Source organism: Physeter macrocephalus, chromosome 9, assembly GCF_002837175.3.
Source record: "Physeter macrocephalus isolate SW-GA chromosome 9, ASM283717v5, whole genome shotgun sequence".
Classification (NCBI taxonomy): domain Eukaryota; kingdom Metazoa; phylum Chordata; class Mammalia; order Artiodactyla; family Physeteridae; genus Physeter; species Physeter macrocephalus.
In genome coordinates, this window is record NC_041222.1 from 69,017,131 (window position 1) to 69,044,956 (window position 27,826).

General features: G+C 40.4%; 1 protein-coding gene and 1 long non-coding RNA gene across 3 annotated transcripts in view; one reads left to right on the forward strand and one right to left on the reverse strand.

Annotated features, from left to right (window-relative positions):
- LOC129392421 (uncharacterized) overlaps positions 1 to 23,645 on the forward strand; it is a 169,545-nt gene extending 145,900 nt beyond the window's left edge. The window contains exons 2-6 of one of the 2 annotated variants that reach the window (XR_008618256.1): positions 14,148 to 14,251; positions 18,128 to 18,229; positions 19,074 to 19,229; positions 19,786 to 19,887; positions 23,240 to 23,645. This is a non-coding gene — a long non-coding RNA (uncharacterized lncRNA). Of the gene's footprint in view, positions 1 to 14,147; positions 14,252 to 18,127; positions 18,230 to 18,647; positions 19,230 to 19,785; positions 19,888 to 23,239 lie in introns of those variants that run through there. The other variant, XR_008618255.1, reaches the window with a different exon arrangement.
- A 456-nt stretch (positions 23,646 to 24,101) lies between these two features.
- On the reverse strand, positions 24,102 to 27,011 carry LINGO2 (leucine rich repeat and Ig domain containing 2). Its single transcript, XM_007130102.3, has one exon. It carries the CDS (start codon positions 25,920 to 25,922, stop codon positions 24,102 to 24,104), a length of 1,821 nt encoding a protein of 606 aa, XP_007130164.1. The 5' UTR covers positions 25,923 to 27,011.
- Positions 27,012 to 27,826: the final 815 nt, after the last annotated feature.

The window sequence follows — 27,826 nt, forward strand, 5'->3', positions numbered from 1 at the left end:
TCTAGAGTATTTTTAATTTCATTTATTGTGTTGTTCATCGTTGCTTGTTTCCTCTTTAGTTTTTCTAGGTCCTTGTTAAATGTTTCTTGCATTTTCTCTATTTTATTTCCAAGATTTTGGATCATCTTTACTATCATTATTCTGAATTCTTTCACAGGTAGACTGCCTATTTCCTCTTCATTTGTTAGGTCTGGTGCATTTCTGTCCTGCTCCTTCATCTGCTGTGTGTTTTTCTGTCTTCTCATTTTGCCTATCTTACTGTGTTTGGGGTCTCCTTTTTGCAGGCTGCAGGTTCATAGTTCCCGTTGTTTATGGTGTCTGTCCCCAGTGGCTAAGAGTGTTTCAGTGGGTTGTGTAGGCTTCATGGCGGAGGGGACTAGTGCCTGTGTTCTGGTGGATGAGGCTGGATCTTGTCTTTCTGGTGGGCAGGTCCACGTCTGGTGGTGTGTTTTGGGGTGTCTGTGGCCTTATTATGATTTTAGGCAGCCTCTCTCCTAATGGGTGGGGTTGTGTTCCTGTCTTGCTAGTTGTTTGACATAGGGTGTTCAGCACTGTAGCTTCCTGGTCATTGAGTGAAGCTGGGTGTTGGTGTTGAGATGGAGATCTCTGGGAGACTTTCACTGTTTGATATTATGTGGACCTGGGAGGTCTCTTGTGGACCAGTGTCCTGAAGTTGGCTCTCCCACCTCAGAGGCACAGCCCTGACGCCTGGCTGGAGCACCAAGAGCCTTTTATCCGCATGGCTCAGAACATAAGGGAGGAAAAGTAGAAAGAAAGAAGGAAAGAGGATAAAATAAAATAAAGTAAGATAAAATAAAGTTACTAAAATAAAAAATAATTATTAAGAAAAAAAATTTTTTAAGTAAAAAAAAAAAAAAAGGATGGACAGAACCCTAGGACAAATGGTGAAAGCAAAGCTATACAGGCAAAATCTCACACAGAAGCGTACACATACACACTCACAAAAAGAGGAAAAGGGGAAAAAATAATAATATCTTGCCCCCAAAGTCCACCTCCTCAATTTGGGATGCTTCGTTGTCTATTCAGGCATTCCACAGATGCAGGGCACTTCAAGTTGATTGTGGAGCTTTAATCCGTTGCATCTGAGGCTGCTGGTAGAGATTTCCCTTTCTCTTTTGTTCGCAGAGCTTCCGGGGTTCAGCTTTGGATTTGGCCCCGCCTCTGCGTATAGGTCGCCGGAGGTCGTCTGTTCTTCGCTCAGACAGGACGGGGTTAAAGGAGCAGCTGATTCGGGGGCTCTGGCTCACTCAGGACGGGGGGAGGGAGGGGCACTGAGTGCGGGGCGAGCTTGCGGCGGCAGAGGCCGGCGTGACGTTGCACCAGCCTGAGGCGCGCCGTGCGTTCTCCCGGGGAAGTTGTCCCTGGATCCCGGGACCCTGGCAGTGGCGGGCTGCACAGGCTCCCATGAGGGGCAGTGTGGATAATGACCTGTGCTCGCACACAGGCTTCTTGGTGGCGGCAGCAGCGGCCTTAGCGTCTCATGCCCGTCTCTGGTGTCCGCGCTGATAGCCGCGGCTCGCGCCCGTCTCTGGAGCTCCTTTAAGCGGAGCTCTTTATCCCCTCTCCTCGCGCACCAGGAAGCAAAGAGGCAAGAAAACGTCTCTTGTCTCTTCGGCAGCTCCAGACTTTTTCCCGGACTCCCTCCCGGCTAGCGGTGGTGCACTAGCCCCTTCAGGCTGTGTTCACGCCGCCAGTCCTCTCCCTGGGATCCAACCGAAGCCTGAGCCTCAGCTCCCAGTCCCCGCCCGTCCCGGCAGGTGAGCAGACAAGCCTCTCGGGCTGGTGAGTGCTGGTCGGCACCGATCCTCTGTGCGGGAATCTCTCCGCTTTGCCCTCCGCACCCTGTTACTGCGCTCTCTTCCGTGACTCTGAAGCTTCCCCCTCTGCCACCCGCAGTCTCCGCCCGTGAAGGGGCTTCTAGTGTGTGGGAATCTTTCCTCATTCACAGCTCCCTCCCACTGGTGCAGGTCCCGTCCCCATTCTTTTGTCTCTGTTTATTCTTTTTTCTTTTGCCCTACCCAGGTACGTGGGGAGTTTCTTGCCTTTTGGGGGGGTCTGAGGTCTTCTGCTAGCTTTCAGTGGGTGTTCTATAGGAGCAGTTCCACGTGTAGATGTATTTCTGATGTATCTGTGGGGAGGAAGGTGATCTCCACGTCTTACTCTTCCGCCATCTTCCCAGCCCTGAGGAAAGTGTTTTAAGCGATGGTTGTGATTAACAGTGTAAAACGCTAGTGAGAGGTAATGTAAAATGAGTGCTTACAAAAATGTCACTTGGGTTTAGTGCCAGAGAGGCATTGATGATCCTTAGCATGAGCAATTTTGGTGGATGGATGCAGGTAGAAGGAAGAGTGGGAAGTGAGGAAACAGAGAGAAAGTGATAGCTGCACAATATTTAAGGAATTATGTGATAGGAGAGCGATTAGTTGCTGGGGAGGAATGTGGGTTCGTGGAGTGTTGTCTTAATAGGAGAGTTTTGTGAGAAAGGACACCCGATGGTGTAAATTTGCTGAAATAAACAAGAGACAGGATTTAAAGAAGGAGGGGGCTGGACAGTTCCTCTGTTGTGATAAGAGGGAAGTGGGTTTAGGGGTGGGGATACTAGGAGTTTGACAGCAGGAAACTGAGGAGTTCCCATTTGACGGCTTTTACTTTTCGGGCAGTAGAAGTTATCTGCTGAGAGTGGAGAGCCATGGGGAAAAGAGTGGAGATTTGAGAGGAGTTTTGAAATTGCTATTAGGGAGATGATCATAAAAGGAAGAGGACCAGAGCAGGACTGCTGGGCAGTGTTGGTGATTATGCATTTATACACCTGAATGAACAGGCTGATGGGTAGATTATGGAGGATGGAGAGAGAAGTTCAAATGAATTTACCTAGGCGAGTGGTGCCCAGACTGTGTTGAACAGGTCTTTTGTTAAATACCTAAGATGTGAATAGATACTTTGCTAAAATAGAATAGCATGGCAGGGGAGGGGGAACCTAAAGAATTCTGTCTACTGTCTCCCTCACTTAGAAATTCACAATGTCTTTCATTGTACTGTGTCTCCATGAGAAGTCTTAAACTTGCTAAATTTTGTTTAAACCAGTTTCCCCCTAGAGAGTTCTTCAAGATCAGGCCTCTGCCTGACAGCCTTGCCACCTGTCAGTCTCCTGATCTACTGCCTCCCTCCCCATTTCTCCTGGACTATTTACATTTCTTTAAAATGCCCCAATCCTTCTTTCCTCAAGTCCTTTGCACAGGGTGTTCCCTTAGCCTGGAACATCCTTTTCCCCACCCACTTTTCATATGACTGTCTCCGAGTAGAAATCACTTATGCCAGAAAGCCTTTCTCCGATCGCCCAAGCTTTGTGTCAGTTGTCTATGTTTGTCTGGTCTCCTGTTCTGAGGTCAGACAACCCTAACTCCCTGTTGGCTTATAGTCTCTCCCACTGGACTGTAAGCAGCTTGAAGCAAGGAAATTTGCCTTCTTTAGCACTGTTTCCCCAGCACAGGGTTCATTCAGAGTACAGGCTCTGTCAGTGGCTGCAGAGCCAATGATAAATGGTTCTTCCTTTCACCTTGTGCAGGGGAGGGGAGAGGTGCATGATTGCGAGGGATGCTGCATCAGGTGGATCTGGCCCTGGGTGGGCACTGAATCAGCAAGCTCTGGGCTGGTGCTGGAGCTTTACGCTTCCATAGTTAACTTCGGTCATTGTTTTCTGCACACAGTTATATATATGCATGTTCCCATCATGCATATCTGTAACGCACATGCACACAATTTGCATTCTCTCTTTTCTCAGCTTTTCCTTTTAGCTTCTCCATCTGCCCTAGATTGCTTATGGAGTTATGGTTGTTTTCATACTCTTTTAATTCATCTTGATCTCTTTCCCTCCCCTTATAATGTTTTCCATAGTCATTCCTCTGGGCATTTTGCCCTTTTATTTTGTCTTTTATTTCTTCTTCTTTGTAGGCTGCTTAAAGCGCCTCCCAACAGACTTTCAATAGGAATACAGAGGCTCACTTTGGTGGTGCAGATGTTAAACAATGGCAATGTTCAGTGCTTTTCTTTTTTTTTCTTCTTTTAATAAATGTATTTATTTATTTATGGCTGCAATGGGTCTTCGTTGCTGCACTCGGGCTTTCTCCAGTTGAGTCGAGCAGGGGCCACTCTTCGTTGCAGTGCACGGGCCTCTCATTGTGGAGGCTTCTCCTGTTGGGGAGCACAGGCTCCAGGCACGCGGGCTTCAGCAGTTGTGGCACACGGGCTCAGCAGTTGTGGCACATGGGCTCAGTTGCTCTGTGGCATGTGGGATCTTCCCGGACCAGGGCTCGAACCCGTGTCCCCTGCATTGGCAGGCGGATTCTTAACCACTGCGCCACCAGCAGTGCTTTTCTTTTTTCTCTTTTTTTACTGCAGGGACTAGATGCATACAGTGTTTCACTGCTCATTCTTTGTAATAGTACTGCACAAGCAAAATGTTAATCAGTTATGGCAGCAGAACTAATTAAAAAGCATGCATTATACATCTTGTGGACACAGTCTTCATTAGCATAGATTCTCAGCATTACACATTCATGTCAGAGGGAATGAAAAGGAAAAATTAAAAATTAAAAAGACATACATGCAGAGAACCAGGCACTTTGGTTTTCTTAAGACTTTTGTCAAGTGTATCTCCTTGTGGATTCAAATGTCCCTTTCATTTTTTGTGCGATTTTTAAAAGAAAAACATGTTGTCCTGTTTTTATATATTTAAAAATAATCCAATAAACCTTATAATGACAAAGTTAATCCTACTTTTACCCCCTCAGAAGCTTAAATGATACTCAGTGAATAGGTTTCTAGAAACAGAAACATACCTTTAATTTATCTCTTCCATAACATTTCCTAATAGACATTTGACTATGAGTAGCTCAGTCACTGGACTCTCATATTTGCAATGCTGTTGCTTTCAACTCAGTTCTTATGCCAGAGCCCAGCTTGGACAGTAGCAAGACGGGCCGAGTCAAGGGAAAGGGCAGCTCAGAATTGCCATAGAGTTCCTCCCTGTTTTTTGACTTCTTCCTTAGGAGGATATGTTGGCTCAGGCTTTTTGTGACAGTTTGGGCTTAAGGATACTGGACCACGTATCTTCTGTGCCGACAGAGTTCTCTTGTGCATAAGCACTTCTCATAACTTTCTCTGTAGACACATTCACGTGGAAACCAATCTGATAGACAGTAGAAGTGCTGTTACGGGGATGACCAGGCATCCTTTAGTCACTGAGCCAGGTAATGTGATGATTGGATTCTGCTTTTAACTGTAAGTATTCATATCACTTTTTAGTTTCTTGCCTCCTTCCAAAATAGGATTCAAGAGCTTGAAATGCTGAGTTGATGACACTATTATAAGAGCTTTGCAATTCATCTCCCTACATTTACTCCTGGCCCATAGTCTATTCTCCACTCAACAATTCAAGTGAGATTTAGAAAATGTAAATCAGATCATACTGCACCCTTGTGTACAACTCTCATGCTTCCCATCATTTAGGAGAAAGTTCAGCCTTCTAAATGGCCATCTAGGCCCTCCTTGATTTGGCCCCATCTCTAATCTCATTTCTTATCGCCATCTGTCTTTTCCACTTTGCTCTAATAACACTGGCATTCCTGTTCCTTGGACATGTTGAACTCGCTTCCTCCTCAGGACCTTTGCACATGCTCTGCCTTTTCTTCTGACAGTCTTACCCCAGATGTAAGTATGGTTTGATCCGTCAGTTCATGCAGGTGTCTCCTCAGAAGGGACTTCTCTGACTACTTTTTCTGGAACACTAGGTAGCACTTATGGCTACCTGATCTTTAGTGTATATTTATTTGAAATGTCTTCTCTCTATCAAAATGCAGGCTCCTTGTGGTTAGGGGTTTTATCTCTCTGACTCAGTGTTTTTATAGCACAGTCTGGAAGAGTACCTGGTACATAGTATTCACTACACATTTATTGAATAAATGAATGAGTGAATCTTCTGTGGTGTACTTGAGTGAATAATGGTATTTAGATTTGACCAGTTATCAAATTCGAAAGGACCTGTTAGACACGTGCCTCATAATGTAGAGCTTAAGAGGAAATTACATAGGATAGGACAGTGAAAAATATTGTAAAGAGGTGAGGCTGGCATTATTGCAGGACAATAATGCAGGGTCAGGTGGGATCTAAGTATACTTCATATAAAAGGACAGAGGGACAATATTACAGTTGCTTTCATCAAAACCTAAAATGGTTCATGAGCGTTCAGGGAAAAGAACCCTCTTCTACCCAACTGCTCAAACTGTAAATTGACATCTCTCTGGTGTCACTATTTATCAGAAGCCTCAAAAAGTTGCATTAATTTTTGACTCATCAATTCCACTTCAGATAATTTAGCTTACAAAATAATTAGGATCATGACACTCCTAATTAGCTCCAAAGACACTCGGTACAGTCATTGACAATAAGAAAAAAAATTGGAAACAACTTAAATATCCAACCATACGGCTTTGGTTAGATAAATTACAGTATGATTAGACAATGGAATTCTGTGCAGCCAGTTAAAATAGAAAGATATTCACAATAAAATGCTAAGTGAAAAAAGTTTATGAAACAATATGTACTCATTAAAAATACATATGTATGTAGTAAAATTGGTTTATGTTTATGTTGATTTAACCACCTAAATGTTACCAGTGGTTATCTCTTCATTTAGAGTGATTGGAAATTTTAAGTTTTCTGTTTTTTAATGATTCTATAAGGAACATTTGTTATGTGTGTATTTGAAAATAGACACCAATAAACCCCACAAAGAGTGAATGATTTGTGAAAGAGCTTCATGCATAGAAGTTTGTCTATGAATATGCTTCTTCATGCTGTGACCTATCTTTGGGTTATGCACCCGTTTATCTGACACACATTTAGTGAGCACCTACTGTATGCCAAACTCCATATTAGGTTATCCCTCTACCATGGGGATACTGACTTCACACAACCCTTCCCCACCACTGTAGGCATTTCCCTGGGACAGAGGGGAGGCTCTTTCACACGCCCCTTTATCTCCTTTTCCTTGAAGATGTTTCCACAATGTAAAGTGTCTGTGTTAGCCCAATCTCAAGGATTTTCATTTTGGACAGGCCACTCTACTGAGATTTTTTTTTTTTTTCTTTTTTTTTCCCCAGAAGAGCTGCTCCTTGATAGTAAAATGGAATGTTTGACCTGCAACAGTTTCTGTTTGAGGTCGTCTCCCAACTGTGTCACTGGACTATGTGCCTGGCCTAGCTCCCCAAGACAGAGCTGATATACTTATTTTGTTTTCTACTGTACAAGCTGGACAGAGACAGGAATAAAAGGCACCTTGCTGAATGACTTCCACACAGAGAAGTAGATAAAGGACAGGCAGTGACATGATACCTCCTTTTCTTGGTGTCTTACTTGAAGTGGAATCCCCAGCATATTAGCTCACACAGAGCAGGCACTCAGTAAATACTTAAGTGATTTACAAAGAGTCCAGATATCAGCTTGCTTGTTTCTAATCTCACTGAAAGCACCCTAGCGGGGGGCCTGTTTCTCCATATACCAACTCAGAAACATGTGAAAATGTAAGGAATTTGGGAAGAGTACTATGTGTAGTAACTCTGACAAATGAAAGCATGCTATGGCAAAATGACCAAGATGAGAAGGCACATAAATAACCCATGTGGCATGGTAAAGATTGCAAAAGCACACACAGACAGTCGGCCTTGGTCCTGCTTAATGTGCAGGCATTTAATTGGAAACCTAAATAATAAATTAAGCTTTCTGTGTTGGAATCACTCTCTGTCATTCTGCTTATCTGTCCCTGAATGAGATGAATTTCCATAGCACGCTTAGATTGCCTTATTCGACACCAGCAGGCAACCACTGTTAATGCTTCTTTTCTCTCCTGGTAACTGGAAGGGAGTTTTCATCTTCCTGGGGGAGGTGGTTGAACCAGAGTTGCCCCACAGAGTCCATCTGCATCATTAACCTCTAGGAATAGAGAGCAGTCTCCGCCTCTCTCCTTCCCCAATTAGCAGAAGTTTCCACTGTACTTAATACCCAGTGTTCCCAAATTAGGCACATATGCTTCTGTGTTTCATATACCCCAAGACTTACCGTCCGTCTATCAGAAAAAAATGAAGGGTCTGCAGAAGAGAGATGATTTCCCATATAAAGCACATGAGGTTTCCTCTACCTATGGGTCACACAATCTACTCTTATCTTCTGTTTTACTTCAACTCCAGGAAAATCCCATTCTCATCAAGAAAAATGTGTCAGAAAAAAGAACCCGGACTACTCTTGTTGTGTGGGGGTTATATAAACAGTTTCCCAAACCAGCTAATAAAAGGAGGCTTTATCAACATGAAGACAGGAGAGTTTTGAAGGTGATGAGGAGCAACAAGTTTTCTCCCTGTGGCGGCTATGATCGCAATCATGAGATGATAACTTCAGAGGAAGAAAAATGCCCCTTTGCCCTTTCAGATGGTCAGTGAGCTTTTGCAAGCAGGCACCACTGTGCTCTCATTTAGGTTTTAATTAATATCAAATTACAGTTGTGTTTTCACAGCATCCCTAGTTAGATCCCCATTAGGCGTTAAGAGAGTTCATCCGGATGGATGTTATTGTGAAGAACAGGGGATCGAGTACGAGATACAGGGCTGGTGCAGGGGCTGGGAACGGGGGCGGGGGACACACGTAGAACAACGATACTCACAGGCCTCCTTGTGACATGATTATAAGGTTTTGTTCTACTTAGGAGAGCTTCAGAGTTGAGGGGCAGCATGGCAGAGCGCAAAGAGGAGGATGTTGAAATTGGACAGCATCGGGTACATATCCTATAAAATGAGAAAAACTAGTGGTTGCCAGTGGGGAGAGGGAAGAGGGGAGGGGAGAGATAGGAGTAGGGGATTAAGAAACACAGACTACTATGTATAAAATAGATAAACAACAAGGATATATTGTACAGCACAGGGAAATATAGCCACTGTGTTGTAATAACTGTAAATGGAGTGTGAGCTCTAAAAACATTGACGCCTATGTTGTACACCTGAAACTAATACACTAGTGTAAATCAACTATACTTCAATTAAAAAAAGATGGTGCCCATCCACATCTAGGGTTTCTGGGAAGATTAATGAGCTTGTTTTTGTAAAGTTTCAGGTACACGGTAGGTGCCCAGTAATCGGTGGCCGTTATTGCCTCTAATTTGCGTCTGTAAATTTCAAAGAAGGTCCTATAGACTGGGCTGAGTAAGAATAATCTTTTTTAGAAGAATGTGAACTTTTAAGGATACAATTCCCACCACGATCACCGCAGAGGATTTTCTCAGACCCTTCTTTACGTCCTGAATGAGGGAGTAGGCAGGTTATGTCTCCTTTCTGGGCTCTTTTGCTGGCACTTCACCAGAGGCCCTGGAGTGTTGAATGGAGAGAAGGAGCAGGGGCAGGAATGAATCATGGTGGTCGCAGCAAAGCCTTTCAGATCTCTATCTTAAAACAGAGTTTACTCTTTAAAGAAGAATTGTGCTGTGATAATAATTGTGATTGCCTTCGAAAGATAGGCGTATAAAGGATTTTTTTTCCTGTCCTCTCTGTATTTTCTACAATGAGCCAGCATATAGTACTTTTATAATTAGAAAAAAGAAAACAGCCCCTTGTTAATCACGTCATTGTCCTAAGTCTCGTTCTGGACTTTTGAAGGAGTAAAGTTTGAGGAGCTTAGCAGACTCATGGTCAGATGTACATTAATAGGGCATGAGGGGTTTAGAAACTCAAATTCTAGCCTCAGAAAGCAGCACAGCCCCAGTAGGCTAGGACCCTAGACCCCTTTAGAGTTTATAAAAGGCAAGGACAGTATTTAATATGAAAGGATCTAGCTTCGTAAACATACCTCTAATCTCAGAAAAAGAAAAGTTGGTCCCTCCCTGATTTCTGGAACATTTTGTTCCAGCGTGGGACAAAGTCTAGTGGCCCAGCCTCTGATACAGAATTTTGGTTCTCTGGGAACCTCAGCGAACATGAGTAACTTGGACAATTGCTGGCTTATCACACTTAGCCTGGCACCCTGTTTCTGTACTATCAGCAAACCCAGTAGGAATAGCTACAGGGGAGCTTGGGAGCATCTTGAGTAAGTTTTAATTTAGGCAGTTATCTTCTTCAAACAGACAGTTTGGGACTCTTTCGGTCAAGCAAATGGTCTTAGCAAACACTGTGGTGCTTGTTTAGACAAGAAGACTTCGATTGACGCTTCTGCACCAAAATAACTCTGGAGAACAAGCCATTAGCCTGCCACTTAGCTCACATGGGTAAGCCAATCTGCATACTGAAAATGGTACAGCTGACCTGGAATGTGAGTACATTTTGAGTAAATAAGAGAGAAAGAGATTTAAGAGGCTACGATTTTTGCAGAATTATAACATAACTCTGGGGATGTGTTGTGAAAAACCAGAAGACGCAGCTCTTTAAGGACTTTGGTGCAACAGAATGAAAAGTCGTATGCAACTGCAGAAAATTAATGACAACTAGGCCAGGGTCCTAAAGAGTCAAGGAGTAGTAAAGTAAGTGAAAACAAGGAGAGGACTCTTGTAGTTGTTGAAATCTCTTTTCATTCCAACTTCATTTGCTTATATTGACTTCACTGACTTGTCTTCCTGATATTGTTACCAAACCAGGTTCCTTTGCCTCATGCACAGCAAGTCAAAACCCTGAGACCCCAAGATTTGCAGCAGAGAAGGGGTTTATTCACAAGGCAGTCAAGTCTCAGATCCATCTCGCTAAAGGAGAGGGGCTTGGGATATTTATGGGCTAAAGAAGCAAGGTGGTCTTAGAAGTGGAGAGAGGTGATTGGAGGTAGGGAAAAGGGGAGATAATCTGTGTTCTATGCAGGCATATCTGAGTTACATGCTTCTTCATGGGATGTATGTTTTAAAAAGGAGGGGCTTAGCATGATCTGAGGGTGGAATTTTTGGCCCTCTGACATCAAAAGGTCGTTCATTGGACACCTGCATGGGCCCAGTTTTAGGGTGAGTGGTCCCAACCAGACTTAGCCAGCTTGAACTAGACACAGCTGACTCCAAGTTCATGAAAAACAACTTTGACAAACATCTTATTGTTTGGGCTAGGTGAAGGTTGCAGGGTATACAGTTTACAACAAAATAACTAAGGCAAGCTTGCTCACCCAAGGTGGGCTACAAGCAGATGGGTTTTTAGAAAGCTGTAAGACTAGCTCAAGAATTTCTGTTAGTCACCAGTTTCTGTAAACCCTATGGTGCACCATTTCAGGATAGGTTTTTTAACTCTATGGGCCATGGTTTCAATATTATATACCATCTCTCATGCTCACAGTAAATAAAGGTGATGGAGCACTTGATTAATGTGCAGAAACCAACTGCTATGGACTGAATTATAGCAATAATTCACTATAATAATTATAGCACTCCCAATTAATATGTTGAAACCCTAACCCCCAATGTGATTGTATTTGGAGATAGGGAAGGAAATATCCTTTTAGAAGGAAATTAAGGTCCAATAAGGTTAAAAGAGTGGGGTTCTAATCTGACAGGGTTGGTGGGCTTTTTAAGAGGAGAGAGAGAAAGAGATATCTCCCTCTCCCCATGTGCGTGTACCGAGGAGAGGCCGTGTGAGGACACAATGAGAAAGCAGGTGTCTGTAACCCAAGGAGAGAGCTCTCACCAGAGGCTGACCCTGCTGGCACCTTGATCTTGGATTTCCCAGCCTCCAGAACTGTGAGAAACAAATTTCTGTTGTTTAAGCCACCCAGTCCATGGTATTTTGTTATGGCAGCCCTAGCTAAGACACTAACGATGTTTTTGTTTTGTTTTGGTAAAGTTTCTTTAAATTACTATGGCAGAATCCTGGCCCAGAAGTTTTTTTAAAAAATCAGACTTAATTGTTTTCATCTCATTTCCTAACTGACAGAGATAATATCTCATGGTTATTTCCCATCACTTGCAGTGACATTTTTTGCTGGAAAGAAAAGAGGTCATGTTACCATACACCTTGGAAGGCGGCCTGTTTCTTCACACCCATCTGTCTTAAGTGATTCCACAGTCAGCCTTGAATGTGGATCCCTCAAAATGGGTTCTTCTTAAATTTTTTCAATTCTAAATCTTGAACAATTTTATTTTACTGTTTCCCAAGTAGATATAATTGAGCTATACCAATGAATGTAGGAGAAGGCTGAGCTTCTATTATAATTATGATTAAAATATGATGGTAATGCAACACTATTAATGAAACATTAAAAGGATGAAGAGAAGAATAAATGGTATTTTAGAACATTCAAAAACCAAATACCTTTTTTTAGGAAAGTATTTTATTTTCGTGTCTCAACAGATGAAATTCATAACCTTGTTTTCTGATAAGACAATTCAAACATACAAATCAATTACAACAATGTGCTTATCAACTCCCCCCTCCCACCCCTGTATTTGAAAGCCTCTGACAATTTTGAAGGACACCAACACAATAGGGCTTAGCTAAACAATATGGCAATTAAAATTGGCCCTCTAAGAAAATAATTACAGTGGTTGTTGAAAAGAATTCGTCCTTTGAGCAAAACAGACAGCATGAAAAGAATCATCATGAAACGGGTAGATTTTAGCTTCCCTTCCAACAAAAGGGAAAAGAGGATGTATGTTAAAACAATGGTACAGAAAGCTGGGGAGTCAGACTGAAAACAACAGAAAACCCTAGGCAATAAATTTCTCCAGTGAAATGCATCCCCTTGAAGATATCCATTCAAACTCTTGTTTCATATTGAAATAACTACCCCCACCCCCAGCACCTGGAAGGGAATCATTTTATTATCTTTGGTAAAATTAGTTTAATAATTTTTCCAAGCTAACATCTCTCAAAGAGAGGGAAATTTGTGATGAATCTTGTAGACATCATATTAAAGATAAATCAAGCCAATTGATGGTCAATGCCATTTTAGATTCTAATTGTATTAGGGAGCAGACCTGGGCCTCCCAGGGGGAGAGGGGTTCATACTCAATGACCTTGTCCAGCCACTCTAAATCCTATAGCACCTTTGTATTAGGCCCCCTATTCTACATACAATTCCCTCATGCTTTTACAATAAGCCTCACAGCACCCTTGTGAGGTAGGTAGTGTTACGGTCCTTTTGAGAGATAGGGATGCAGAGATGTTAAGTATCTTGCCCATTAACATGAACCCAGTGACAGAGCCCTTAGAACTCTTACTCCAGATCCTTGTCTTTTCAGTACTTAACTACACTGACTCCCTGAGAGTGGATCATTAAAGCAGGTAGGTCCTTAAAGCCAGATTAGTACCTGGCCATTTGGACACTAAGGCCCATCTCTAAACTACATGATTTGGATGATGGAATGTGAAATAAGTTGTGATCAACTGTGAAAGCCAAAGTTAATATGGAGAAATGCAGGATTAAAGTTGGGACTACAATTTGATAACAATTTGATTTATTGATGTACTGTTAAGTTACTATGATAATGGATACTCAGTAGATGTTACATGATTAAGTAGATGAATGAATGAATGAATGAGTGAATGAATGGAGATTGTGCTTGGATAGGTGGAAAATTAAATTTTGTACATATTTTAAAACTAGAACTAGAGAAATCTGATTTCCAATTTCTAATCAAGAATGAGAAGGAAAGAGTTCAGTAGATTCCTGAATTTTCTGTGGACATATATTTGAGCTAATACTGACAGCATTTAAAAGGATATAGATACACAGACATTTAAAATCACTTTTAATATAGAATTGTGAACTTACTGGTTTTGAATCCAAACTATGAAGATCAATATTAGAGGCATTGCCACATACATAAATACCATCCATGTCCCTTCAAAACGAAATTCCCTTAAGTATACCTATTTTCTCATTGCCATTTATTTGAAAAGCTTGTGCTCTCCACTTCTTATCAAATCCTATTTTGAAAATACATTGGACTAAAACAGTGAACTTCTTCTCTCTTGACTCACCAGTCAGGGAACACTTTTCAGTTACTTTCCATTTCTGTGAACCCATTTTTTTACTCCAGAACACTCAGGACAGAAAACAGCTGCCATGTATTGAAACCAGCCCTCCATTAATACCAGCAATTTTTCTTTTTTTAACTGCAGTGCCATGGAAGGCTCTTGAGACCACTGAAGTACAGGCAACTGGATTCTCCAGGTGTCGCTAAAATAGAAGAGCTTATGTAAATCAAGATGGTGGAGCTGACTTGGTAATCTCTTTGCATTCACATTTGTTCTGTGTTCAGTAAATTAATTCCCAGTAAGATGTTTGAACTGATACACAGTGAGGCTTAAAGAAACTCTGGACACTATGGTATGGGTTTGTTTGTGTATGTGTGTGTGTGTTTAAAGAAGTGTTTATCTAACTTTCACGAGAGCCCTGAACGTATATGTTAGATGTAACCTGTTAGTCTTTTGTACATACAGCTAATAGCCCGTGAGTGAAAGAACAGATTAAATGTAGTGAATTGTCTCTATGCTATGGTACCAGCATGCTTGATTTCTTGTGCTTAAGAATAATATGAGGAGTGATGCTGTCGTTAGAAGAGGCTTACATAAATGAGGAGGATCTGGTAAATAGATTTATCTCCCAATATGACAGTGAACAAAATTATTCAATATAGTCAATATACAACTAACTTTTGCAATCATGTTTAAGATTTAGGTCTTTCAAGTAAGGATGTAACCTATGTAGTAGTATGTTGTTTCTCACAGAGACTTTCCGTGGGTTTTCATCTTTCAGACCCTATTTTCTTAGTGATTGAGTTCTGTTCTTAGTTTTCTTTATTAGAGGCAAACAGAATCGTGAGAATCCTCAGATAAACCATATATTTTCCAGCTGCCTTTTCTTTTTCCTTATCTTTCTCCTGGTAGTTCTTAGTAATTGTGTGTGTGTGTGTGTGTGTGTGTGTGTGTGTGTGTGTGTGTGTCTGGCATTAAACTACATGTACTATAGAGAGAGATTTATTGACATGTTCTGACTTTCTGATTTACCCAGTTGAGTATTATGGAAGGAAACAATGACTGTATAGCTCTAACAAGAGTTTTCCTTTCAATCCAAATTTTTTATAGAGGGTCATAATTTTTGCATTTAGTTGTTTATAAGAGTTGATGAAAGGCACCGAGTGACAAGCCCTACAAGCCAGTGTCTTCACATTTTCCATCCATCGGTGGCAGAATTCCTAGGTGAATTTCCCCTCAGGAATCCCATTAAGGTTTCTCAATTTTTTCCTCAGCTTGGCCTTATTCCACATTAGTCTTCACATCCTGGGTTTTAGGTCTGACAATGAGGTAATTATGAAAAGAATACTGGGTTCTATAATATACTTATCTGCCTTAACAGGAGTATGCAGGAACTCATAACTTTTATTTCTACTGTCTCAAATGACACAGAAACATTAACAGCTGGAGCAGGATGCCCATGACTAAGGAAAATGAGAGGGAGAAAAAGACCAACAAACATCCCCCCAACTCAGAAACTCAAAACTCTGATGGGCTTGGAGCATTTATGAAGCTTGAAATTTATGAAGCAACACATGATCAGAATGTCCTTATAAGGACAGAGCCAGAAGCCAGACTGCTAAGAGAACATTTGGCTCTCATTTAAAAATTTGACTTCATTATATTGTCTTCTTCCCTCTTATCCTTGTTTAAGAAAAAGTCCTGAAATATTGGGGCTATCTTTTCCCTGATCAGGGAATAACTTGATCAGGGAACAGGTTATTGGACAACCTAACTTGTGATGTATTAGTTGGTAGAGATGTATTCCCAACATACTCAAAACTATATTCATGGAAAATCTTTCTCCATTTTGGTCATGCTAGTTTAGTGGTATAAAATGAAAGCCCACTGTCAGAGATGTGACTCTCAGTTACGCAGCTTTGGCAGTACCAAAAAATCTTCCAGGAGAGGGAAACCCCTTTCTGGTGGTAAGGTCTTCATTTTGCAATTAAAGAATAGCAAGGCGGCCTTTTGTGAATTTCTTGCTAGCAGCCTCAGAGTTTGAGTATCTGCTGCTGCCTGGAGGTGAGTCTTGGACTTTCTTGTCATTTAGCAGTATGGCTTCCAGGTCCCATTCCTGCCAGGTTTCTGCTTCCTCCACTTACTCTCTCTTCACTGGAAGCCATCTAACAAGCTCTAGGGGTGAAGATGAAACCACAGGATGACGCTCCCTGAGCACACCTGCCTAAAGCCTGTTCCCTTAAGCACCAAAGGTGAGGAGAGAGCACCTTTGCTCTCAGAAGAAAGAGCGCACAAAGGGCAGTTTTTACATTTTCAGTTCTATTCCTCTTTTACACTAGACAGTCTTCTTTCCTTTGTTACCAATTTGCCTGAAGACGAGAGAAAAGATTTTTCTCTTTTTAATATTTTGCGCCGTATCTTACACGATGTCTCGATCATAGATAGTTGGCTGAGTGAAAGCTAACTCAGAGAAGGTGACTAGATGATGATGTTGTGTGTATGGCTTGCTGAATCCTACAGTTCTTGCTCAAATATATTTCATATCTAAAGTCATGGCCATTACTTGCTTTTGTAACCAACTCAGATGGATGAGATGATTTTGCAAGTGATACAGGATTTATCTTCAGTAAGGTAGAATATATTTCTAGTGTGGTTGATATGACTGGGTCATATCAAATCATGGCTCAAATCATGGCCCCTTGGAATTTTGCTTACAATGAACCTGAAAACCTGGCCTCTGATTCCCTTCTGAGTGGTTTCCATTCACCGCAGCAGTAGAATCAGATTGCCCTGGGCCTGCTGCTTCTCTGACTGGAATTATTTGTAGATTATCTGTTCTAATAACAATGTTAAAGATATTTATGCAACCTCATATTCCCGGTGAGGCTCATATAACCTACCTCTCTCAATAAGGAAATATTTTCTGATAGATGACTCCAATTGTCTTTTATTACATTTCATTTCTTAATAATACCCAAATGGATTTAACTGCGATGTCAGATGCTTAAGCCCTTTACATCAATAAAGAAAACATGTGTTCTTAACTTATTTTACATGTTAATAAAATAAGTTAACTTATTTTTACATGTTAAAAATAAAACATGCCCACAATAAATCAATATAGTCAATGAGGCATAAACCTAAATCAAGATACTTTTGTCATTAGCACTAATTTTTTTTGAGAACAAAAACAAGCTAACAGGCATTTAAAAAAAAAGTTCTATAGGTCGTTGGTTAGTAGATTCCAGTCATGGGATGGTCCCAGAATAAGACTTTGATAAGACATTAAAGAAAAACACAGACACACATTCTGTTTTTTTTTTTTTTTCTCCTGCTCAAGCTTATCAACTTTAAAAACAGTTACATTTTATACACTTAAAAAAAATCCAATCACCCTCCCCCTCATATTTATATATGTATATATAAACAATAGCTTTTAAACTGATTATTATTTGGGGCATTTCATACCATATGGAAAAGGATAAAACGTAAGAAGACAACTGACTTGCATATCAAAGCAACACACATGTGTGTGTGGTACACCTGATTTTATAACTGGGGAGGAAAAGAGCATTTCCTTCCAAATAGCCTCTAAAAAGTTTGTTCATGACTCAATTCCTATCTCTTGCCATCACATAGATATGTATATGACTCAGTGTGTTGCTGGACACACATTGTTGTAAAGATTGAATTCTTTCTGCAAGTCTGAATTATCCCCCTGCTTAATCTTTATTTGTTGATTACATGGTATTACAGATTACATTGATTTCATTGTAGTGGAGATTAAAAATATTAAAGCAATTTAGAATAGGAAGTTTGCAAGAAAATGAAGAAAGTTAACATGGCAACCAAATTTCTGGGTTGTTGTTTTTTGTTTGTCCTTGTAGAATAGACCCGGCATCTTTGACTCTGACCCATTTGTAGTATGGAAAGTTATCTTTTGTACTTTATTGGAATTAATACAGTTAACCAATTTAGGAGAATGTAAATTTGCATTTTTGTTATCTTCTAATGGCTATTTTGCATATTAAAGGCAAAGCCTTCCTTAAACTATGCAGTACTCTCTTGATTATGCCAGCTCTTTGCTCATTCTGCTAAGGCTATAAATAAAGCTTCTATTTAAGGCTGGCATTATATCAACCCACCTGCTTCTAGAAGAGAGAGAGAGAAAAAAAATCAGAATCACTCAACCTGCAGATTGCTGTCGGCTTGTGATTATGTGAATGGTAAGTCTTAACTTTTAAAGTGTTATGTGAGATAGGCTGGAGGGCTTTTTAAAAAAAGCAATTTCCAGTTTAACAATTGCCCAAGAATTTCTGAGTACTAATGAGAGGAGACTTTTCCCTGGGAAGAGCATTCATCGATGAGGTATGACAGCAGCTGGGGGGTGACAGTGGTGAGTAAGGCAGAACTGGAGAATGAGGGATCATTTCAATTGTAGTATCAGGAAAGAAGGCAGGAATGGGGGGCGTACGAAAGCTTTCCTCTCTCTGTGAGCTGTCTCAGGGGAGTTAGTAGTCCCTGATCTTTTCCACCTTCCTATTCAGAATGTTCTCCAGGGAGAGGGGGAAGGGGAGGGGAGAAGAGGTATTAAAGACTTTGGCCAACTGGAGAAGGGCAGTCTGGGGTACTTGCAAGCTTGTCTTGATCAGATTCCTATATTTTGAAAGAGGAACATCAGCTTCAGTTCAGGCCTGTTTTAGAAAAACAAAGCTTTTACAGACTTCTTAATTATGCCTTTTTTTTTTTTTTGCTGCAAACATTTTATCCTAGACAATCTGTTGAAAAGCTCACAACAGGTAAGCAGTTTCCATTCTCTAACATTTTTGAGAAAACACGCAGAGCTACATTTACTGCTACCAAAACAGAAAAGCCAACTTCAGATTTGGAAACCGGTCATTCATTCATTGTTGATTTAAAACATGGTTTACTTGGCTAAATCTTGCAAGTCTAGGCCTATGGCTGCTAAACCCATTTTTTGTTAGGTAACTTCTTAGCTAAATATCATGGCAAATCAGCTCTCATTTTGATCTTATTGACTTAGACTGTGAAGCTGTCCTTTCCCCGTAGCAGGACTTTTGCTGGAGTGAGACTGAGAAGGGTCTCTTTGGAACGGCTTTTGGAGGAGTTAAGGGAAGAGTAACGGAGATTCATGTCAAATGTTTGCCAGAGTACCAGGAAGCACACTCTGCTGCCTAACATGCAACTCTAAAATCAACAAGTCAGGTAATGGTTCATTCCTCAAGGCTTTCCACACACGAGGGCAAGGATAACTCCAGAACGTCCTCAATCAGAAGAGAGCAAGGATTTTAGAAGAAAGGATGGGGCTCTCAAAGCCAGTGGTGGAAAGTCAATGGAAATCACCAGGCACCTCATGTATGGATATTAGTCTAATGGGAAATGCTTCTAGGACTTTAACCCCAGGAATAAAGGGGATAAATCTTTACCTAAGTACTGAGTAGAATGAATGGCTTTGGCCTCACATGCTTTGTTACTAGGTTCACATGGCACAAAATCCATTTGGAATGGCTTATGTGAGCTATATAGATGTGACCAGGACATAGGTAATAGGGACAAAAAAGACAGTGATGAAAGTTAAAGAAGAGTATAACCTCTGATGTTTCTTCAGTTAGAAGATAACTATAAAAAATAGTAATAAAGGAAATAGGATTAAAATTCATTCAAATGTCTCCCTCCAACCTTTCTTTAAACTTCTGATATTTTTTTGGTCAGGTCTTAGCCTTCTAAGTTGAAAATGATGTGTATTTTTTTTCTTTCCTAGAAAGCCTCAAGACATATTCTGTGGTGTTGAACAGCTTCTGAGCACAGTCCCTGAAGTTAAAACAAATGTCTTGATGTGGAGATAAAGAGAGACCCTGGAAGGGTAAGTTAATCTACATGGGGCTCTACTCAAGTTTTCTTCTCCAAGATCACATGCTGTCTTTTGTACCTTATAATATAGAAATATATTTGTTCCTGCTTGAGTCATGGAAAATGACAAAGGTCAGGCTTAAATGCAGGTGAGATTTAAATAATTCTTTTTTGAAAAAGTCATGGGAGATTGTAATTTCTGGACTCCTCTGAGAACTGAAGAGAACAGAATATTTGACAGAACAATGGAAAAAGAATCCACCTTGAACACTTTAGAGCAAATCCTGAATGCCTTTATACTACTGGGGAGTAGTTGGTGATAAGCAAAATTTCTGAGAAACTTGAGCAAAACCAGAGCTCTGAAAATGTGCTCTGGGACTAGGAAATACAAGTCTTGGCAATTCTTGGTTTACATTTTCAAACTTTGAGAATATTTGAAAAGCTCATAATTATAAATGCAATGAAAATGAAAAAAAAAGTAAGTAACATGAGAACTTGGAAAAGTAGAAATCCCTTGCCAGGAACACATTAGGCCAAATCGTTTGGTGAGTTATCATACTCTAATAACATGTATTTCAGACATTTGGGGGCATAGATCAATTCTCTGACCATTAGGGCTCTAGTCAGGGAATTTTTCTGCTAGAAATTTAATGCCTAGGGAGTATAAAATCTTCTCTGAAGATGCTTAATATGCACACAGAACTAGTCAACCCAGAGTTAAATGCTGAGCCAAACAACTGTATTTCTTCTTAGGACAGTTTGAACAAATACTCTGGGAAGATGATGGCCCCGAGATGACTACTCAGGGGAAAATTTGGCCCACTTGCTGATCTAAACTGCTGTTGTTTACCACAGTCTAGTTGGACCTAACAAAGAGGTAAACTGAGGCCATAAGGGAAAATTCCCTTTGTAAAATTCAATCCTAGAGCCCCAAAATTCTAGTCAACGGAACCCAAGATCAGAGCTTTGCAGTTATAAAAAGGAACCCAAGATCTGAACAGATAGTGAGAATGTAGAAAATTAAGTGGCCATTCAATTACCTATAAATCCTTTACTATGATGCTTCAGACAGAAAGTCACAGAGTCTCCTAGAACTATCTGGCCAGTACATTTTAATGATCAGATCACTTATCCAGGTGGCATATTTCTCTTTTTTTGTAAGCTATTGGAGCCCAATTCAAATAGTAATTTTACTCTTCTTGGAAACATTGGGTTTAGGAATAATTCGGAAGAGTACTACTTTAGTCCAATGTTGACCAAACTGGGTTCTGTGGAACTCTAGTTTTTCAAGATGTTTAACAGTTGCATCATGAGAAGAAGTGCTTCATGCTCAGATAAGTTAGAGAAACCCCAAGGTAGACAAAATTAAACAGGATTCTTGTTTATTGGACTTTTCAGAGGATTTATTAGGCTCAAATAGATATTGAACCTCCAAGAGGTGGTTACAGAATGCACCATTTTCCCAACTTATTAGTCTATGGGACTCTTTTTTGGGAAGAACGCTTATTAATATCTTAAATAACTAGTGTTCCAGGGATCAGAGTATGGAAACCCCTGAGAGAGTGCAATCTCTTTTCTTCCTGTGGAATAATAACTAAATCTTTTCACGGATGGGTTAACTTTAATCCAATTTCATTTGACTAAGCTTTTTTGTCAACTTTTATTTTGACAGAAAATAGCAGTTAGAATTATAAAGCCCTTTTATTAACTGCTAAATGTTTCTCTCTCTCTGTTTTTGTTGGCCAATTAGTTAAGTACTTACTCCATGCAAAGTACTCTCCATTAACTTTTGGAAGACTCTCTCTCTAACTTTGTTCATTTTTAAGTTTGAAAGACTCCATTCCATTTGCACACGAGTTGGAATTCTGATAGAATTTGTAAGATCTTGATTTGTATTGTTAGATATAAATAAGGTAGTTAATTGCCATAAGAGGGAAATGAATTTCTAAGAGATGTATGATAATCATCAGGAAAGTCAAATGAAAAATGATTCAAGCAGGCAATTCTTCGATCTTTCTATCTCATTTTCCACCCTTTATTAAGGGAGAAATGGGCTTAACCATGTTGCTATCCAGTTGGCAAACAATTTCTGGACCTGTCACTTTTTTATTGGGGTCAATTTAATTTTATTGAAGTTACTCAAAATTTCAAATACTCAAAAAAGCCAGCTTTTTGAAAGTCAAACCTCCAGTCTGATATGTCAAGAAACAAACCCCAGAGACCTTCTACTCCAGCTTACATGCTGTCCAAAAGGGTGCTCTTTTTTAGGTCTCTCTCAAAGTGTGAAAATGTAGATATCTATCTGTGCTATGCTAATTAAATATATCGTATGTCATGAATACACTCTATATTCAGTGCTTTCTCAGATCACAGAAACATAGTTGACCCTTGAACAACATGGGTTCGAACTGTGCAGGTCCACTTATACACAAATTCTTTTCAACAGTAAATACTATAAGTACTATGTGATCTGAGGTTGGTTGAATCCATGGATGCGGAATTGTGGATACACAGGGCTAAGTTATATGAAGATTTTCAACTGGGCAGAGCATCATCACCCCTAACTCCCACGTTCAAGGGTCAACTGTATATGCTTTGAAAACCATTGACTCAACCTTTAGCCAAATGGAATTATGTCTCATTTGAACCAGGTCACTGGTGGTAATGGCATGACGTCATTTTTTTTAAACTATAATATTTTAACTTTGAGTACCAATCAGTAACACAAACTGAATTGGATAAACAGCCTTCATTCAGAGGGGTGAAAGTGTCAGCACGATTTAACCTATTTATAGGGGTAAATCTTAGTTTTTCACTCAGTAGAGAGAAAAAAAAAATCAGTAAGTGCTTTTTAATCTACCTTGTTTTTTGCCACTTCTTTAAAAACAGGACAGATTCTTCTTGTCTGTCTACACCAGACAATTTTCAAAATAAAAATCAGTATCTACTTGGAGAGGAAGCAGAGAGAAACCCTGAAGTTGTCCATTTAAAATAATACTGTGTTTAAAGTATTTGAATAGACAACAGCAGAGTTGCAGTAGCTAGATGATGTCTTAGACTGGAAGCAATCTAGCCTTCAGACAGCTATCATATTTTAAACAGATCCTTAGTTGCATGGATCGTATAATGCATGGATCACCCCGGTTTGTGTTGGAATCTGAGAAGAACTCCTCCTTATCCAGAGAGCTTTTAAACATCTGAATTGTTGATCTTAGCTACGAGCTGAATAGTGCCCTATGAGTATATATAACAATCACATCCTCTTCCATTTTCTGTTAACCCATTAGTAGCAATCGATGAAAGTAAAATCAAGTTGTGGTTAAATGAATAATTTTCATTATTAACACCTACCTTGCATTTTACAGGTATAAACAGTGGCACACCACCTTCTGGAGAAACCAAGGACTTTGTAACAGTAAACTGGTCCAGTGTGATATCACAAGTATAAAAAATATTCCATTCTGTATCAAAACTAGGCACATGCCTTTATTTATAGTAACAGAAGTTAACAGAATTGAGCATTTTTGCCTTGGGTCCTATTTCTTGGCATCCTACGTCAGACAAACACATCTTTCGACATATATCCGCCCATAACTCCAGGGATCTAGTCTCAGGGTTATCTCTACGTAAAGGAAGGTGAAATCACACTTGGATCGATAGTGGTGAGTAACTAAAAGCACAACCTCTCATTCATATTGCTTTAAAACATATACAGCATATATGTTTCAAAAAAAAAGGAATAAAGAATATATTGATTTCTTTGTGGTGTTGAACCAACAATACGGTATGATGCAAGGCTTTAACAAATGAGAATCAGAGATACAAATTTTTCTGTAGAGTATGTTTTGGACAAATGTGTCTTTTTAGTATGTAAATCCTACATTGTAGGTTGTTCCTTTTTATTTATTCTTTTGCTTTTGCAGTGGTAGAAAATGTTGAATAACTGTCCATGAGCATGAGTCAAAGGTCAGGTTCATTACTGAGATCCCCAGAATGCCAATATTTGCAATGCAAACAATTAGTATCCCACTGTGTGAAGGGCTCTGACACATGCCTGCCTGCCTTTAGGCAGCGACTCTCCATCAGAAGTCCTCCTGCTTCCATGGACCCTGCTTTGACACAGGGGCAGCTGCACTAAGCTGCCTTTTAACCTAGTGCTTTACTGTGCCAGGCTGTCTTATTGGTTACCAACAGTGACACGGAAACAATAGCTGGAGTGGTCGACCGTCAAATCATTTTCATGTTGAACCTCCTGGGTCCAGCCACCTCCCCTTCCACAACAGCACCATTGTTTTTTCGGGGCACATACTCAAGGTCAATGCTGTTTTTGTGTTTGCCTTTCCCTCGGCTCCACACAAAAAGGAGGAGAAAACAAAATAAAACCACTCCCAGGAATGTGAAACAGCCCATGGCTGTAGACACCAGTATTGTTTTAAGGTCCAGGGAAAAAGTATTGGCATTGGTGCCATTGGAAACGGTGTCATTGGAGTCGGTCATGTACATAGGGGTCCTGTTTGCATAAAGGAAGCGGTCTGAAGTGAATCCTTTCACAGTTAAGGAGGCTGTGAAGGTGTCATTCCCAGCGGCGTTGCTAGCGATGCAAACATACGTCCCGCTATCTTGATCCTGGGCAAAACGGATTTCCAAGGTGCCATCGCCCAACACAGTGGCTCTTCCATTGGACTTGGTGGTGATGAAACGCCTTCGAGGTGTCACCCAGGAAATCACAGGCTGTGGGTCTCCATCAGCATTGCATTCTAGCTGGACCGTCTGCCCCTCATCCACTAGCAGATGCTGCAACTTCTTTTCACGGATTTTGGGTTTTTTGCAGGTAAAGTAAAAAGAAAGGGCAGTGCTATGGAAATCCTTGAATGACCTCTCACGAATGGTGTCTGGGCCAGCACACATGGGCTGCTGGCCACCGAACTGCAGGGTGGGGTGACGCTGCAGGATCCAGAGAAGGCGGCAGTCACAGGCCAGTGGGTTGTTATTAATGCTCAGGACCTCCAAAGCCCTAGGGGAGGAGAAGACATTCTCTTCCAAAGTTTCCAGTAGGTTCTGAGACACATTGAGCACACGAAGGAAGCGGAGCCCTTGGAAGGAGTGAGGCTCAATGGTGCGGAGCTGGGCCCCCACTATATGAAGCTCCTGAAGGCGGATCAGGTCCGAGAACATGCCTGCTTCGATAGTGCTAATGGGATTGTAGGAAAGGTTAAGGTGGGTCAGATAGACCAGGTGTTTAAAGGCAAGAAAGGGTACAACGGACAGGTTGGTGTTCGTGATTGAGAGGGATGTGAGGTTGAGACCATAGAGGCTATTGGCAGGCATCATATCCAGTAAAGGCCAATAGTCAATCTCTAGATGTTTCAGGTGGAACAGTCTTTTAAAGGCATACACGGGCATGTTGTTGATATTGAGATGCTTCAGATGCAGGCTGATGAGGCTGCGGAGATGGGAGAGGGCTTCTGTTGGTACCGCTGTTAGGTTGCATTTCTCCAGGGTGAGCTGCTCCAAGCTAACCAGCCCACTGAAGGCCCTATGTGATATATAAACCAAATCATTATCCCCCACTTCTAGAGACTTCAGGTTATGCAAATCCTGGAACATGTAGTCCAGTAAAATGACAATCTTATTTTCACTAATGTCAAGCTTGGTGAGGTTGGCGAGGCCCGTGAAGACCCCCAGAGGGACCAACTTCAGGCGATTGCCCTTCAGGCGGAGGGAACGCAGGTTGAAGAGGTTGTTAAATGCTCCCGGCTCCACATTGGCGATGATGTTGTCACTCAAGTCTATTTCCTCCAGCAGAGGGTATGAGATGAATTCTTCAGGGTTGACACTTTTCAGCCTGTTCTTGCTGAGGTCCAAGATTTTGGTCTCGATGGGAATGCCCTCTGGGATGGCGATCAGTCGCCTTCGGTGGCAGCTAACAGATTTGTTCTGGGCTGAGCACTCGCAGCGAGCAGGGCAGCCAATGGTGGATCCCATGAAGATTAAGACCACAGCCAGACCCAGGAATGGCTGCCAACATGATAAGGCCGTGTGAAGCATGACTCCCCCTCTTAGTCTTACACTTTGGTCACGGGCCTGCAGGAGAAGGGGCCAAAGAAAGGAGGAAGAGAAATTGAGTTAGGACATAGATAGGTAAAGAGACATAAATGAGACAGTGAGTACAATGAAAAAGACCCTGGGTTTGGAACGCTACAGATCTGAGCTTTAAACCTGAGAGCTGCCATCGTTAGCTACACGATCTCAGGTAAGTTATCGCGTCTCCCTGTACTTCAGTTTTCTTGGCTGTAAAATGGAAATAAGGGGGATGATAGTAGTAGCTTCCTAGAGTTATGACAATTTCACTATTGGACAACTAAAAAGAGACTATTACAGTGTCTGGCACAGACTGTGGAGCAAAACAATACATTTCACAAAAGGTTCTGTTTTGAACCCAAAGGACCGAAGCAGAGGTCAATGGCTAAGAGGACACCGCTTCACTTTGAATCAGTGTCTGCATCTCTAATGTTTGGGAATGTCAACCTCTGTTCAAAATGAAGCTAACAGAAGCTTCATTCAACATCAGGCCCTTGGGTTCCAAGTACAAAACAAAGTTACATTCAGAGAAAGAGGATGAGACTTTTTACCTTCATATATAAGTTTTCTATTAAAAAGTTCCTTTCAGCTAGAAGGTGTACCTCTTTCATAATTCAGTAAATTTTGATTTATGAAGGGTTTTTCTTTTTTGAGGTAAACAAAAAGATCCTCAAAATCTCCCTGTACTCTTCGTGTTTATCATAGAGATGAGGCAGAATCAAGGCATCATAGCGGCTATGATGATGAAAATGCTTTCTTTAAGATTTTGGGTTAAATATGTAAGAGTGAGAAGAGTCATCATTTTAAGGAAAAAAATGTTTTAAAATAATAAGTGGACGATAATTTCTTCATATTTAAATTCAAACCCAGTAAACACGTTAACCTGAAATTAAATAGGTATCAAATGAGATTGGAAATGAATATGTTTTAAATGTATATAGTTATGCAGACACTGAACTTACGGCTCAACTGAATAGTAAGAGGTGTGTTATGGAGCAGTGCTTCTCAACCTGAGATCCCTGGGGGTGCACTTCATCCAAAAACACCATATTTTACTCAAAGGTAAGTTGTTTAAGACAATATTTTTAGATAAAAAGGTATTTGATGAAATTTCAGCATTTGCTGCTGAGCTGTAAGAGTATAATTCTCCAGTCAATGTTTACATATATGTCTCTGTATGTATAGCTATGTCTACATCTAAACAAATCTACCCATAAAAAATAACAACTAGGAACAAACTTAATACTAAATCACTAGAAAAATGGCCTTAAAATGTAGAAAAAAAGTGAAGATGCAAAAAGTGCTAGCAAAATCAATTTTAGAGGAACACAAGATTTAGTTTTGCCACATCTTTTCCAATAATTCTATCTTTGTAGATCAAACTAAAATCTGTCTTGAAAACCAAAAGAAATCAACTGAAAAATTATTAGAACAAAGAGAATAAGTAAATTAACATACTCCAAAATGAAAATAATTTTCATATAAATCATTTAGAAAATATTACTGTGTAAAATGATTCCAGTCACAGCATCTCTGAAAAAAATCAAATTCCTTAGAATAAACTAAACAAGAAATACACAAAGTATTACAACCATTCAGCCCTACTAAGGAAACAAAATAACACTTACTAAAAAGAGGGATATAGTATATATATTTAAATAGAAAGGTTCCATATTATAAAGACATTAATTCTTAGTAAGTACATACATTTCAAAGAGATATTATTTTTGACTTGAAAAATTAATTCTGAAGTTCATTTGGAAGAATATAAATATGAGAAATATCAGAAATATTAAAAAATAGTAATGAAAACAGACTTACCCTACAAAATATTTAAACAAATTACAAAAATTAATAAAAAATAGTATGAT